At 35.1% G+C, this 15,433-nt stretch overlaps 4 protein-coding genes and 1 pseudogene across 8 annotated transcripts; 2 read left to right on the top strand and 3 right to left on the bottom strand.

Annotated features, from left to right (window-relative positions):
• Positions 1 to 543: 543 nt before the first annotated feature.
• On the bottom strand, positions 544 to 4,088 carry LOC104780678 (protein INVOLVED IN DE NOVO 2). Of its 3 annotated transcripts, none has more exons than XM_010505199.3 (8): positions 3,731 to 4,088; positions 2,995 to 3,407; positions 2,089 to 2,810; positions 1,914 to 2,003; positions 1,537 to 1,824; positions 1,224 to 1,433; positions 901 to 1,139; positions 544 to 804 (listed from the first exon to the last, which is right to left on the bottom strand). In XM_010505199.3, the coding sequence occupies exons 1-7, from the start codon at positions 3,895 to 3,897 to the stop codon at positions 903 to 905; spliced, it is 2,127 nt and encodes a 708-aa protein (XP_010503501.2). In that variant the 5' UTR covers positions 3,898 to 4,088; the 3' UTR covers positions 544 to 804; positions 901 to 902. The 3 variants fall into 3 exon arrangements, with proteins under 3 accessions (XP_010503501.2, XP_019100218.2, XP_010503502.2); XM_019244673.2 differs by having other exon boundaries at positions 2,995 to 3,402; positions 3,731 to 3,981; XM_010505200.3 differs by having other exon boundaries at positions 2,995 to 3,402; positions 3,508 to 3,824.
• A 637-nt stretch (positions 4,089 to 4,725) lies between these two features.
• On the bottom strand, positions 4,726 to 5,235 carry LOC104780677 (uncharacterized). Its single transcript, XM_010505198.3, has one exon. The coding sequence runs from the start codon at positions 5,115 to 5,117 to the stop codon at positions 4,908 to 4,910; it is 210 nt and encodes a 69-aa protein (XP_010503500.1). The 5' UTR covers positions 5,118 to 5,235; the 3' UTR covers positions 4,726 to 4,907.
• Positions 5,236 to 7,424: 2,189 nt separating this feature from the next.
• On the top strand, positions 7,425 to 11,240 carry LOC104780675 (non-specific phospholipase C6). Its single transcript, XM_010505197.3, has 3 exons — positions 7,425 to 8,523; positions 8,691 to 9,193; positions 10,665 to 11,240. Exons 1-3 carry the CDS (start codon positions 7,937 to 7,939, stop codon positions 11,135 to 11,137), a joined length of 1,563 nt encoding a protein of 520 aa, XP_010503499.1. The 5' UTR covers positions 7,425 to 7,936; the 3' UTR covers positions 11,138 to 11,240.
• A 31-nt stretch (positions 11,241 to 11,271) lies between these two features.
• On the top strand, positions 11,272 to 12,654 carry LOC104780673 (nuclear transcription factor Y subunit C-1). Of its 2 annotated transcripts, XM_010505195.3 has the most exons (2): positions 11,274 to 12,057; positions 12,417 to 12,654. In XM_010505195.3, exons 1-2 carry the CDS (start codon positions 11,342 to 11,344, stop codon positions 12,418 to 12,420), a joined length of 720 nt encoding a protein of 239 aa, XP_010503497.1. In that variant the 5' UTR covers positions 11,274 to 11,341; the 3' UTR covers positions 12,421 to 12,654. The 2 variants fall into 2 exon arrangements, with proteins under 2 accessions (XP_010503498.1, XP_010503497.1); XM_010505196.2 differs by lacking the exon at positions 12,417 to 12,654 and having other exon boundaries at positions 11,272 to 12,061.
• A 205-nt stretch (positions 12,655 to 12,859) lies between these two features.
• LOC104780674 (putative xyloglucan endotransglucosylase/hydrolase protein 11) lies at positions 12,860 to 14,224 on the bottom strand (annotated as a pseudogene). The gene is made up of 4 exons (XR_015596893.1): positions 13,936 to 14,224; positions 13,743 to 13,843; positions 13,458 to 13,649; positions 12,860 to 13,363 (listed from the first exon to the last, which is right to left on the bottom strand). The product of XR_015596893.1 is annotated as a putative xyloglucan endotransglucosylase/hydrolase protein 11 (transcript).
• Between the last annotated feature and the right edge of the window lie 1,209 nt (positions 14,225 to 15,433).

Here is a 15,433-nt window from a genome sequence, read left to right as displayed (position 1 = left end):
GACGAAGAAACACAATTTTTGGATCAAAATATTGCAACTTTTGAGATCATTAACAAATCTAAATAGTTACATGAAATAATAAAAACAATCTCATCCGTTATATTTAAATTGGCCCCTAAAAGTGGGTTTAATATAATTTATAAACATATAAATCTATGAAAATTTAGAAATCATAATCAATTACCTAAATTAATACTTGGAAGAGATGATTGATGCATGTATAAATGGAAAACGACACCAAACAAAAGTTAGATGAAGGAATCAATAAATAAAATAATCTAAATTTTAACAAAGATGAGTGAATCAATGTTGATTAATAAATCGAAAGAAAATAATACTCAAAAAATTTTAAAAATTAGAGATGTGAAACAATCTATATATATAAACAAAAAGGTGTAAAACAAAAAAAATGTGAAAAAAAAAAATAGAAAAACCAATTAGTGCAAACATTGAAAGCTGGAAGTAAAAAAACACAATTATTGAATCAAAATATTGCAACTTTTCAGATTATTAACAAATCTAATGAGATAATAAAAACAACAATTTCCACCCTAAAAGTAGGTTTGCTATTATATATAGATATGTTACATTTTATTACTCGATTGTCCAAACTACAGAGGTCAAACTCATACAAATGTTACAATGAAACATCATGCAAGACATCAAAGCTGTGTCCATTATTTCACTGAATTCTAAGAAGAAAAACAAATAGAACCCATCACAGTTCCATCGAACCAAACACATTTCTCTGCAGCTACATACCGCAATAGCTTTTTATTCAGTTCCCTGTCCGTCTTCTTGCAGCTGCAAAACAACAATCGAAATCCGAACATGAGCGTAAAATATTGGCCAAAAGAACCATACTTTTTGTTCAAGTAACTAATCAAATAGGTTTAAAACCTTCAGGCCATTCCGCGCTTGCGTTTCGCTTTTTCCCATTGATCAAGTAAACAGGTGACACCTTCTTCAAGTGTAGCCTTCCTATCTTCTTTTATGTTCCATAGCTCTGATGTAATATACCTTCCACTCGGGTTATACTCGTTTATCTCCAACAAAGCTTGCGTTACCGCATTGTATGGACCATCTCCCAAATCTTCCTTCAGCTCCTTCAGCTTTTCATCTGTCTCATCAATCACTTCCTATACCCAATTCACAACACAAATCTTTCAGAGAGATTCAACAGAAACCAAAACACCAAACCCTAGTCGAGAAGGAAGTCTTACCACTTCTGTTTCTTGATTTTCAAGCTTAACCCGCTTGTATGGTTGCCAATCTGGATCTTTGAGATAGCCTTCCCAAAGTTGGAGAACATCAACTGCTCGGTCTTCAACATCTTGCTGACAATACTTTTGCTGCATTGCATCCATGAATGGTTTCGTCACGAGCTCTCCCATTCTCTTGACACCGATATTTGTTTTCCATTCTCTCATAATCTACAAATGACAATGAAACAAATAAACCAAGATTTAGGCAAAATTTTCAAGCTTTGTCAGAGCTATTCTATATGATCCAAAAGAACAATACTATGATACATACGTTTACCAATTCTTTACGAGCTTCTTGAAGCTCATCATTGGTTCTGCGCTCTCTTAGGATAAGAGTTTGGTTAAGTTTATCGAGGTCTGAGAGTTCTTCTAACTTCTCATTTAAATCTTTATAGATGGTTTCCACCTTTTGCACAATTTCAGCATCGCCATCTGATCCCATGTGCTTCATCACATTAAGCTGTCCTTTCAACTGCTCAACCTCTAGCTCAACTGCTTGTTTCTGATCTCTTTGTCTTTCTAGTCTTATGATTTTCTCATGAAGCTCCTCCTTTTGCCTCTGTTAAGTACACATCAACACATGGTGTTTCTCAATAATCATGATTACAAGCCAAACCATTTAGAGAAAAGAAGACGAAAGTTACTAACTCTCTGATCATCTGCCAATTTTTTAACATCCTCGTCAGCCTTTTGTTGTTCCATGGTTGCTAGTTCAAGAGAACTATTCTTAGATGCATTCTGATAAGAAAAATGAAACATTTCTTGAATTTAAGCCTACAAATATTTGTAAAAGAGAGATATAGCGAGTAAGTAAACATAAAACCTGTTCAAGATCTTCAGTCAATTTCATTCTCTCAGCTACATTGTGCACTTCGCGCTTTGCCAACTCAATACCTCTGATTTCGAGCTTCTTCTTCTCGGACTCCAGCAGCATCTTCTTCTTCGCATGATCATCAACTATCTTTTGAACGTGACTAAATGTTCTCTCTTGCATAGCATTCAGCTCTCGGTAATGCTTTTCTTCATTCTTTTCCTTCTCTTCCATCAACTGATTAAGTTCCTTTGACTTCACTTTACACAGCTCCTCCATCTCCTTCATGTCTTTTTTCTTTTCTTCCACAAGTTGTGTCAGATTCTGCACAAGTCTTTGCTGTTTCCTCGCCTCTTCTTCCGTTAGCTCAGCTATAGTTTTGAGATCACCCGTCTTCCTCAAGTTTTCTCCGATGATATTATTACCGTTATAATCATCAGCTCGAGCAATCCACGCGTAAAGACCTGATTTTGGACAGCCTTTTTTCAACCAGTCCTTTTTACCATGACCGTCTACTCGATAAGCCTTGTCAAACAAAAGAGCATTGTGAAGTCCATTCCAATCTTTGTTAAACTCAACTATTGCTGTTCCTGAATGTCCCCAGTGACTCCATAAAGGACGAACTCTAGTCGGATTAAACCCTCGTTGAATGTACTCATCCCTAAGCTTTGATCCACTCTCACCCGCAGATCGACCATCCACTCCCTTTGTAGTTGGTATATTAACCACAATACCTGTTTCAGCCACATTGCAGTTCAATTCTTTAGGACAAAGTAATAACCTTTCGAGACATATTCAAGAAACCGACATTGCAATTCAATCTTTAAGGATAAAGCAAGAACCTTTGGATGCATATTCAATAAAACTCCACTACTCCAATTCTCATATCTTAAGATAATAAGCTAACAAAGTATGTACCTTTCCAAGGACACACGAGCTTCTCGTCATGGTCACAATCTTGAATAGCATTTCCGTTTTTCTGGCGCTTAGCGGAAGGCTCTGCTGCATCTGAAGCTGAATCAGCAAGATCTTGTTGAAGGTACTTGACAAGAGCAAGGTGGCTTGCTTTCTCCTTGGCACTTTTTTTCTCAGAATTGCTATTACCAACTCCAGAAGCATGCTGAAGTAGATCTTTGTACTGGAAACTCGGTTTCTTCTTGGTTGGACAGTAAGGACAAAGAAAAGCTTGAGGAGAGAGTTTCACTTTAAGCTTCCCACCTTTTAGATTCAAGTACATTTTGTCTCCATACTCATCCATTTCAGATTCACTGATATCTGAATCTTCATCATCTGAGCTCAATATCACCGTGCTCCCCATCTTGTTTCCTTTGCTTAGGGAGTTAGGGTTACAAATCAAAATTGAAATCAATTAATTAAAAAAAAAACATGATCTGCTTTTGATTTTTCGACAATGCAACTCAATTCCATTACCTTTTCTCCCCAAATTTGATTCCTTTATAAAGTTAATCGCTTCTTCATCATAATTCTGATTTGCATGTTTGATTCTTTTATGTATGTTTGTTGTAATCAAAGAGACAGTGAGTTTTGAAATCAAACGAGATCGATCTTTAAACCCTAAATCTCTGTTTTGTCTTGACGAATGTGGAACCAAGAAGAAACAGAGTAATTGGGTGGGAGGGAGGGAGAAACTTACAAGAAGAAGGCTTGGAGAGTGGGTGCCCAGTGATCCGGAAGATGATGATGAAGAAGAAGAAGCTCTCTCCTCTCTCTACACTTGTTTATGTGTTGTCTTTGTAGGGTTGAAGAAAATATATGTCCTTTTCTTTTTTTTTTTATATTCCTACTTTTTACATCAAACATAAAAATAAAATTTAAAAAGTCAATAAAAGTAAAGATGAGAGAGAGAACACATCGAATATAACGTCTTTCGTTCTATCCAAAATCAACTTTTTTCATTTTTTTCTTTTTTTTTTTAAGTAATTGTGGGATGAATTTTTAATTTTGTTGAAATTACATGTTTTTTTAAATTACATTTTATCTTGGTTCTCAATAACGTTTCTTGGAAAAAGTAGAAACATTGTTTAATGCCACACACTGCAATTTACAATGAGCTAATGGAAGGAAACATTTGTGTGTGCTCGAATGGTGTCGACGCGCTTTACTTACACGCATTAACGGGACTGACACACTTGTGAGTTTACATCGTAACGCAGCGAGAGACATCTTTACAGGTGTGCGTAACTGTGTACTTCAACGTTCAATCACATCACATGAGGATCTAATACGATAGAACCGGCTCATAATAACAGACGAAATCACTTCTTCCAGATGGGTCATATCTTGGCCCATTAAAATCTTAAATTTTAAAAAGCCCATCGTTCTCACAACCCTTTTTACACATTTCTTCTCACAAACCTTTTTACACGCCTAATAATATTATTTCTTTGGCAATTTAACCAAATCCAACCAAAAGAACTCAGATATGCATAAATGAGTAACATAACCGGGTTAGTTAGTAAATTGATCCCAAATTTTGATTCGGAACCCAATGAACTAAACCGGATTCTAAACAACCTCATGCAATTTAATCAACGCATCATTATCAAACAAAATCACTAACCCAAAACCAACCAAGTTTAACCAGAAACCAAACAGAGCCACAAAAATCAAAGCCAAACAGAACAGATATTTTGGAGATAACTTAATGCATCATATATTCATATTGAAGTACTCAGACTTTCACATGTTAACTTTAACATCAGACACAGAAACAAAATATATAAACAAATACAAAAAAAGATAGGAAGCAATTTAAAAATGGAAAAACATAACTATGAACCAAACCAACCGGGTCCGGAAGAAATTACGAATTAACCGGTGTAAATGTGGAGACGAATGGCGATGGTGAAGATGGTGATGAGACCGAAGAAAATAATGGTGTGGACGAGAATGGACGCACCACTAGTCTGCATATTCCCGAATTCGACGACACGACCTCTCCCCGGAATCTGAAAGAGAAGTCCCGGTGTCAGAAGCACGAACAGTATCACAGCGATCACTACAGGTCCCCAATCCGCCATACTTTTCTCCCACTAGAGAGATAGAGAAGAGACAGAGATATAGAAATAAATAACACAGAAGTTAGAGAGACGAAATGGTTTTGAGAGTTTTTGTTTCGTTTTGAAGATGCCGAAACTTCCTCGTGCGGTGTGTAAAAAAGAAACGGCCGGTGCCAATGTCACGTGCGGGATACGTTGTTTTCGAAGCATATGGCACGTGAGTCCGTGACTATTGTGACAGTTAATGTGCCGCCGGTTAAAATCGAAATGGGCTGACTTAGGATCCAATTCAGTACTGTTTTCTCGATTCGGCCCAATATAACATTTTACGAAAACGACGTCGGCTGTGTTTTTATACACACAATCTACAATTTTTTTTGTTTAAAACAATCCGCTATATAATATTATGGAAGTACACAACTTTGTTTTTAAGACTATATAATATTTATAGATTCATTATAAAATAGATTATAGATTAAATATAGAATAATTACAAAAAAAAAGTTATAGATATAAATTGGTAATACAATTTACAAAAATAAAATCTTTATTATTTCATGTATTATTATATCATATATACTATTAGACATAAAAATATATTATTAGGCCTAAAAAGAAATAAAATCTTGGTAATTAATCACACTTAATCGTGATTTCCGAAATCTTATTCGGAATAGACTTTTACGAAATTTATTCTATGGTGTACCACGAGTTAAAATATCACGCGACGGGATATAAGGCATGATGTGTTTGAGTAGATATTAATATAAATTTAAAATGTCATTAATTTGGTGCTACACGGGTAAAATATCAATATTTCGTTAACAATATGAATATTAGGTTAATAGACATATCTAATTAAATTAATACTATAACATAAAAAATAATATGTGGTATAATGTGGGTTAAGTCATAGAATTAACAAAAAAATACAATATATAATTTTTAAACACTAAACAAATCAAATAAAATTGGTAAACAATTTTTTTTATCAAATAACTTAGCCCGCGGTATACCGCGGGTCAAAATCTAAATCTATTAGAATATATCTAACAATATATATGTTTTTCCATAAATTATATTAAGCATATGATTTCATGTCATAGTGTTTCATCCAAAAAGAGAAGAAAACTATTAAAACAAATAAAACAATCATATATATATGATGTTTTAAATAAAAATTACAAAATAAACAAAAGCAATTTCTACCCTGCTCTAGCACGAGTCCAATTCTAGTATCGTTAATCCCGATGAAAATAGATATCATATAGTAAGTAGCAACAACAACAAAAAACCTAATGTACCTTCAATTGAAGTTTCCTATTTTTTTACAATAAACTACTAATCATTTTTGTTGCTTGTTGCCAAGATGGATTTTTAACTTTCTTAATCTCTTGAATATCTTCCAATCTACTTTGCGGTCTTGCACCGAGTCACAGACCTATACTTCCTCTCCCATTCGGGAAACTGTGATGAGTCAGAGAGATAAATTATACTTTGGTTAAAAGCAAAACTTAGAAGCTTATGACCATATATTAACATGATATGAATGTGTACAGTTCACACGACCAAATCTAGTTGATTGTTATGAGCCGTTAACACTTCACACTACTGGCAAGCTCAATGGCAAACTTGTGGGCGATTGGTTTCAATTTCATTCCCTTGTATCTTTCTTCTTGTTAGTTTTATCTTTTTGGTTCACATCCTTTATTCGTACACTTTTCGCTCTTGTTTTTTATCGGATGTCTCCGAAGGAACACACTTTTCGCTCTTGTAATTAGATAAGAATCATAAGATCATAAGAGCAAAGAAATGTAGGTGTTCCCTTAAACATCTTCTAATGTCACAAAATAACAATACGACCATCTAGCACATAAGTGCTGAGATTTTTAAACCGCTAAACTTTTTTTTTGGGTATGTAAAAGCACAAACATTTTATTTTGGTATGAGAAAAGCACTACTAGTAACTTAACTCCCAAATTTTAATTTTGTTAAATTTTTGATAGATTTAGGAATGCTTTAAATTATTTATTTTCTTTAATGGACACATTAGACAAAAGTACCTAGCATAATGATGACTCCTTTATTGGTAAGACATACTGTATTCAAAAATTTAAACTACATTCTCATTCTCTCAAGACTCTCGGTGCAGAGAATTTATACAATAGTCCTAAATTAGCTTATCACATCAGATCATTCCATTATAGAAATTTGTATAGATTGTAACTAGATCCAAAATAGATAATTAAAAGTTATAATATATCATTTGTCAATATCTCACAACTAGTAAACTATTTAGAACTCTAGGAATCCACTTGTAAAACATCTACAAGAAAACAACATCAAACCCAGTGGTTTTCTCAAAGCCATGTCTTCACGTGCATATGTATTTCCAAAGTTTAGCTACAAATAATAAAATCAGCCTATATTTCGGAATTTCATTGACCGAGTAAATCATTTTTTTTGGACAAACTGACCGAGTAAATCTAAAATCTCGAGTTTTAAGTTATTTTTTTGCAGTGAGAACAGAATCTTCTTTTACAAATCGAGCCCACCTAACATCAAAGCCAGTAGTAGTGGACAACAAATATAAAAAGCAGTAACTATCCACCATAGCTTTTCTTGCTTCATGCTCTCTACACTTCACATTTACCCAAAACCTTTATAATTCTTTTGTTTTTTTCCTTTCACTTTTCTCCTTTTTTTTTTTTTTCAAAGAGACAAGACAATTATCTCCACCACTGTCTTTTATGTTCATTCAAGAAACCAATCTTTAAAGGCAAAACAAAACCACAGAATCAAATCCTTCACAAAACAAAAGCCTAAACCCATTCAATGAAATGAAACCATCATCAGTTTCAAGATTTTCTTTAACTTTCTCACACTTACTCACACTCTATTGTCTTCTCATACCAACCCAAGGATCTCATCAATGGGAATCACCAATCAAAACCGTCGTCGTTCTAGTCTTAGAGAATCGATCTTTCGACCACCTCTTGGGATGGATGAAGAAATCAGTTAACCCGACGATAAACGGTGTAACGGGTCAAGAATGCAACCCGGTTCCGAACTCTACACAAACCATATGTTTCTCTAGTGACGCTGAGTTCGTGGATCCGGATCCGGGTCATTCGTTTGAAGCTGTTGAGCAACAGGTTTTCGGATCCGGTTCCGGGTCGGGTCAGATCCCGTCGATGATGGGTTTCGTCGAGCAAGCGCTCTCCATGCCGGGGAACTTGTCGGAGACTGTGATGAAAGGCTTTAGGCCTGAATCTGTACCGGTTTACGCTGAACTGGTTAAAGAATTTGCTGTGTTTGACCGTTGGTTTTCTTCGATTCCTGGTCCGACTCAACCGAACCGGTTATTTGTTTATTCGGCTACCTCACATGGTTCAACAAGTCATGTCAAGAAACAACTTGCTCAAGGGTACATTATCAAACTCTTTCTTCAAATATCTTAGTAACTAAATTAGCAATAATCTCTAATTTTGGACTTTTTAAAAATATTGTTTTACGTAAAGTAACATAAATTACCATTTTTCTTATATAATCATTATTGTAAACCAATTTATGTATTATAATTTGATTTTTCAGGTATCCACAAAAGACTATATTCGATTCGCTCCATAGCAACGACATTGACTTCGGAATATACTTTCAGAATATTCCGACCACGTTATTCTACCGTAATCTCCGACAGCTAAAGTACATTTTCAATTTGCATCAGTACGATCTGAAATTCAAGAGAGACGCAGCGAATGGGAAGTTACCGAGCTTAACCGTAATTGAACCGAGGTATTTCGATCTCAAGGGTCTACCGGCCAATGACGATCACCCGTCGCATGATGTGGCTAATGGTCAAAAGCTGGTTAAGGAAGTGTACGAGTCACTTAGGTCGAGTCCACAGTGGAACCAGACGCTCCTAGTCATAACTTATGATGAGCATGGTGGGTTCTATGATCATGTCAAGACTCCTTATGTCGATATACCAAACCCGGATGGGAATACTGGACCGGCTCCTGGTTTCTTTAAATTCGACCGGTTAGGTGTTCGGGTTCCTACTATCATGGTTTCGCCTTGGATTAAAAAAGGAACCGGTTAGTTCTCTTTTCCTTTTTATTATTATTAATTTATGTTTTCTCTTTGATAGTTTTATAAATTTGTTAGTGTTCATTGCTTTTTTTGGGTATAACTTTTTTGGTCAAGATTATTATCATTATTATTAAAAATATACGATTTTGAACATGATTTAAATAGATTTGAAACTGTTAACAAAGGGGAAAACAAGTTTTATAACGTTTATAGTAGGGCTAGGCATTTGGGTAACCCGTTCGGGTTTGGATATTACCCATTCGGGTTCGGATAAACGGGTTTAGAAAAATAGAACCCATTGGGTATTTTTAGATATATGGGTTCGGTTCAGTTTGGGTATTATCGGGTTCGGATCAGTTTGGGTTACAAATTTTAAAACCCGATTAGTACCCGAACTACCGGGTACCCGAAAAAATATAATTAAAATTAATTAAATTTAAATAAATTTAGTTAAATTTTGATTTATGCGACAAAATATTTTAGATATTTTGATTATTTTTGATATTTAGGTATAAAACTAAATAAAATATTCAAAATTATAATCATAATTTTGGGATAATAACATTATATTAATGATAAATATTAGAAATATGTTCGGGTTTAATGGGTACCTAAACATGTATCGGATATTACCCGACCCTAACCCAAACCCACGGGTATTAGAAAATAGAACCCAATAGAGTTTTATAGACAAACCCATACCCAACCCAAATCGGTTTTTCGGGTTGGGTTCCGGGTTGTGTATTCGGGTACGGTTTTTATGTCCAGACGTAGTTTATAGGAAGTAATTTATGCCTATTGCATATATGTGTAGTGTAACCGTTAATGATATTTACTATGTTAATTTTTTTTTTTACATACTATAGTTTTTCTTCACGTATGAATTAATTAAAGCCATTAGTTAATTTGAGAAAACTATTTATTTCTCAAACCCAAATAAGAAAGTCATTTGTTTCTCATGTGGTTCCACTTTCTACTATTATTTCCGACAGTCTTCTAAACATTTGTTACAAAATTTAAGTCTGCAAAAAAACAAATCACATGGATAGGATTTGTGACAACTATAAGATTGAATCCATTAATTGTGGTGGAGAAAATAATTGAATATGTTTACTATTCCATTCAGTGGCGGATCTAGCCAAAGCTTTGATCAGGTGCAAGAAGAGCAAAAAAGTTGTTTTAAAGAGAATTTGAACCCTTGACCTCTAAAATTATGTGGTGCATTCATTACCACTACACCACTTTTATTAATAAGTTTAAGGTAAAACCAAAGCATATTTATATTTCATCTGGTGCAGTTGCACCACCCCCAACCAACGTGGGTCCGCCCCTGATTCCATTTAAAGATGTAATATTGTAATATGTCGGCGTCGTCGCGTGACTCGTGTTTTCAACCATCATCTGATCCCATTTGATTAATTTAGTTTTATGATATAGTTTAATAACAATCTCATATTATTATGTCTTTGATTGAAGTGGTGAGTGAGGCCAAAGGACCAACAGAGAGCTCAGAGTACGAACATTCGTCAATACCAGCGACCATAAAAAAACTCTTCAACCTCTCTTCCAATTTCTTAACACATAGAGATGCATGGGCTGCTACTTTCGAAGACGTTGTTTCTCACTTAACCACTCCTCGAACCGATTGCCCCATGACTCTTCCTGACGTTGCACCCATAAGAGCCACTGAGCCTAAAGAAGACGCAGCGCTTTCTGAATTTCAAGGTGAAGTGGTTCAGCTTGCAGCTGTTCTCAACGGTGACCACTTCCTCAGTAGCTTCCCGGACGAAGTAGGGAAGAAGATGACTGTCAAACAAGCTCACGAATACGTCAAAGGAGCTACATCACGGTTCATTAGAGCTAGTAAAGAGGCATTGAAGCTTGGTGCCGATAAATCTGCCATTGTCGATATGCGATCTTCGCTTACTACACAAACACGCAACCTGTAAACTGATTAAAAAAAATATTGGTGTGATTTGATGTTTGGAAACTGGAATTAAAGAACAATGTAATAGACCAAATTTAATGTTAAGTGTCATTATATTATAATCAGCTACATCGCTGTCCACCTTATCCACTTGTACCTCAATCCCTTTGGCAAAAAAGCCCATTTGATCCAAAAAAAAAAGAAATCACAAATCCAAAACTGACCAATGGACACCAACAACAACAACCACCAACCACCTCCATCCGCCGTCACCGGAATCCCTCCGCCTCCTCCTCCACCTGGAACCACCATTTCCGCCACCGGAGGAGGAGCCTCGTACCACCACCTTCTCCAACAACAACAACAACAGCTCCAATTGTTCTGGACATACCAACGTCAAGAGATCGAACAAGTTAACGATTTCAAAAACCATCAGCTCCCACTCGCTAGGATCAAGAAGATCATGAAAGCCGACGAAGATGTTCGTATGATCTCCGCGGAAGCACCGATCCTATTCGCCAAAGCTTGTGAGCTTTTCATCCTCGAGCTCACCATCAGATCTTGGCTTCACGCTGAGGAGAACAAACGCCGTACGCTTCAGAAGAACGATATCGCCGCTGCGATTACTAGGACCGATATATTCGATTTCCTTGTCGATATCGTTCCTAGAGATGAGATTAAGGACGAGGCCGCCGTGCTCGGTGGTGGCATGGTCGCTCCTCCCACCTCTAGTGGCGGGCCTTACTATTATCCGCCGATGGGGCAGCCTGCAGGTCCTGGAGGGATGATGATTGGGAGACCGGCTATGGATCCGAGTGGTGTTTATGTTCAGCCTCCGTCTCAGGCGTGGCAGAGCGTTTGGCAGACGTCGGCAGGGACTGGTGATGATGTCTCTTACGGCAGTGGTGGAAGCACTGGTCAGGGGAATCTCGACGGCCAAGGGTGAGTTTCATTTTTATGTGCAATGTAGTTACATTGATGATCATTTTAGGGTTTTAGGATTTGGAATGATAAAACAATCTCTCTAAGTCTGCTTTGATTAATTTGGCTATTATCATGTCACCATTTGCAATCTTTAGTCTAAGATTTGAATCATTGATTGTGAAACTAAGCTCATGAGTATGTCAAGGAAGTCACTTTTAGGTTCATTAGGGTTTTAGGATTTGGAATGATAACAATCTTCAAGTGTGCTGATGTATATTGTATAGTATAGTCTCTTGCTCTTCTGCTGGAATTTGAATGGATCAATGAAGTATTACTCCTTAATGTATCTTTCAATGTCTTTTGTATTATGTTTGCAGTTAAAAGCTCAGAGTATATCAGATGATGTGAGTTTACCCTGCTGCTTGAAGACAGCAGATGTTATTAGTCGACCTTGCCTTGAATTTTGGATGTGTCTAATCGATTATGCCTGAATTCGATTTAAAAGGCTTTACATTTAAAAATAGAGTAAAAAAACTCTTATTTCTCTCTGTTAACTTATATGTTATTGCAGCAAAACAATCACTCCTAACTATATATCTAATGTGCAGTTTCTAATTCTCGTATTTTGCTCCTCTTTCACCTCTTCTTGGGATGAAACATATCTGAGAAAATGCAGTCTTGTAACTTATAAGGTTCTTTTCAGAGGTTTCAGTGTTTGTAAAAGCTCAAGCAAACTCAGTCTGAACAAATGTAATTTATCCAGCTTGGTTCTGTGTAAATGTGTATCTGTATATGAACTCGTGACATAGTAATATGGAACTAGCAGCGAAGAATATCTGTTATTTAGTTGATGATTAAATAATACAAACAGCTTATTTATATAAAGCATGTCACAGTAGTATAAGTTGTTTTTTTCTCAAGATTTTTGTTTTTGTAGGCTTTTAACCCTTTGACAGGTATATTGATCTTTCTCTAACGGTAGCTTGCGCATTCTTGAGGCACCTTTGGATATCGCTGTCTGTCAGAACAATAGTCATAATCCAGGTACATCTTCCTTGCGTTTATGTACAGTTTCTTCTCTTTAGAGCTTAGCTGTTTGCGATTCCACCAGAATGAAGGATCAGTGCATTTATCTATTCCCATGAAGTCAGTTTTACACCCTTCAATCTTTGATGCCTGGAACTTAGCAACGTAAGGCATCTGCTTTGGGTCAATAACCGATCCGTTTTTTACACTTCCCATTAGGAACATTGTCTGCACCGATGGGTAGTAAATATTTGGTTTCTTCCTGTACACTCTGATTGGTGTATCGTCGACATAAAACCTGAAAATGTGGAAATACTTTTTCTTTGTTACTGATGTCAATCAATGGATTAGGGGATGATCTGACAAAAGTGTTATAGGATACAGATACTCACACAAGTTGATTTGGGCTCCAAAGTAAACTGTAGGAATGGTAATCTTTGGTTGGATCAAACCAGAGACGGAACCTTTGATCCTTTCCTCCTACACCGTACAGATACATATTCGTATTCAGCAAATACGGTGACCCATTCCTTCCCAATATCTGGAAAACAGAGCTCGGCATGGCGGCTTGAACGGGAGATTAACTGCCATATAGCAGTAAACATATTTCAAGAAGCTAGTCAGGTACGTAATCTTATCATCTTTATTTCAGACAAACAAAAGTTAATGTGATTCACGTAGAAGGATGTAATGACTCCCGTAGACTTGGTTTGGGGTGCTTTGATTCTTACGTTGAAGTATCCTGATCCGTATATTAATTGGGATTCAAACCCGGATCCTGAAAGGAACATGAGAACAATCATAATCATCGTCTTGACACACAGGTTCATCACACATAGAGACAAAGAAAGAAAGAGATATAACAGAAACCAGAGTTATGATCGAGGGTGAGGTGGAGTTCAGAGGTTTTATTAATAACCAAAGCTTGATGTCCCCATGTCAGGTAGTAGTTGTTTGCCCATGTCACGAACCCGCCACCAGTCTCTTCACCTCGAGCTGTGGCTAAAACCACCAGAACCATCATCAGTAGAATCTTCTGATTAGATCCTCTCATCTCAATATCCATCTCTCTCTCTCTCTCTCACTTTCTTTGCTTCTTTCTCACTTTACTTAATCACACTAGAACACGACACTCTTGGGCTATGTTATATAGGCATAGAGCAGCCACGTACGTTACGTTCTTTTTTTTTTCCTCTAACCAAAGTAGTCTTTATCCATTGCATCATCATATAATCCCATTGAATTAATTAATATGCTTTTTAATAAATTTTGAGTTTAATGCATTGCATCCAAAAAAGTTTCTATTTTCACGTTTCAATACTTAAGGATTTGTTAGCTAAGAAAGCATCCTATACAAAGTAAAAACTTTTGGATAGGGGAATGTATTTGATGCCAAAAAAAGAAAGAAAGAATAAGGGTGTGTATTCAATCCTATATCTTAAGTGATATGAGAGTTTTAGTGATATTTTTAATGTAATTTTCCATTTAACTAAGAAAAAATAATTTTTGGATTGAAATCACTTACATTGGGTTTTAATGGTCTTGCTGGTTATATAAATGATGTGTTTGAAATCCTAATTACTAATTGTCACTAATATATCAAATTTAAATTCCATTTTCCATTTCGTTCATATTTCTTTTTAATCTTATAATATAAAGTTGAGTTTTGAAAGTTAGCCATTAACAAAATTTTGACATGTGTCAAGTTTATATCAATCTGAGATTTTGACATGTGTAAAAGTTAATATTTAATAGGAGAGATTTGAGATTATAACAAAAAACAAAATATTTTGTTTTAAACAATATTAATAATGTAAAAAAATAATTATCAAAAAATTATAAAAATTATTATTATTTAAATAATTATAAAGAGATTATATATATATATATATATATATTTCATAAAATTCGAAACTATAACATTATTTACTTATTTTTAATTTGAAGTTATTAATTCTACCAATAAAAAAAATGGGATTAAAGAAAATTTACAGTTAATTGTTAATTCTAAATTTTGTAAATACTCACTTTTATATAAACATAATTCGCCTCATATTTTTCATCTAACAAAATAAATTATTCAAAAATATTGCTTTCAACTTTGTTCTATTGGTAAAACTTTTTAAATGGAATGTAAATTTTTCTTATTTTTTTTAACCAAAATTTTCTCCTACTGGTAAGATTAATATGTTGATCCCAAAAAAAGATTAATATATGCGTTTTTTTTTCTAATATTGTATTTTAAGATTTTAATGTGGTATTTTTAGATTATTTTATTTAATTTATCTTTTCACCTTTGAATTATTTGGGATTCATATATTATCATGCTTATAATTTTCTATTATTTCTTTATTTATATCAAATTAAT

Source organism: Camelina sativa, chromosome 4 (genome assembly GCF_030686135.1).
Source record: "Camelina sativa cultivar CO46 ecotype springtype chromosome 4, ASM3068613v1".
Lineage (NCBI taxonomy): Eukaryota > Viridiplantae > Streptophyta > Magnoliopsida > Brassicales > Brassicaceae > Camelina > Camelina sativa.
Note: the sequence above shows the minus strand (reverse complement) of the source record. Positions and strands in the feature narration are given on the sequence as shown.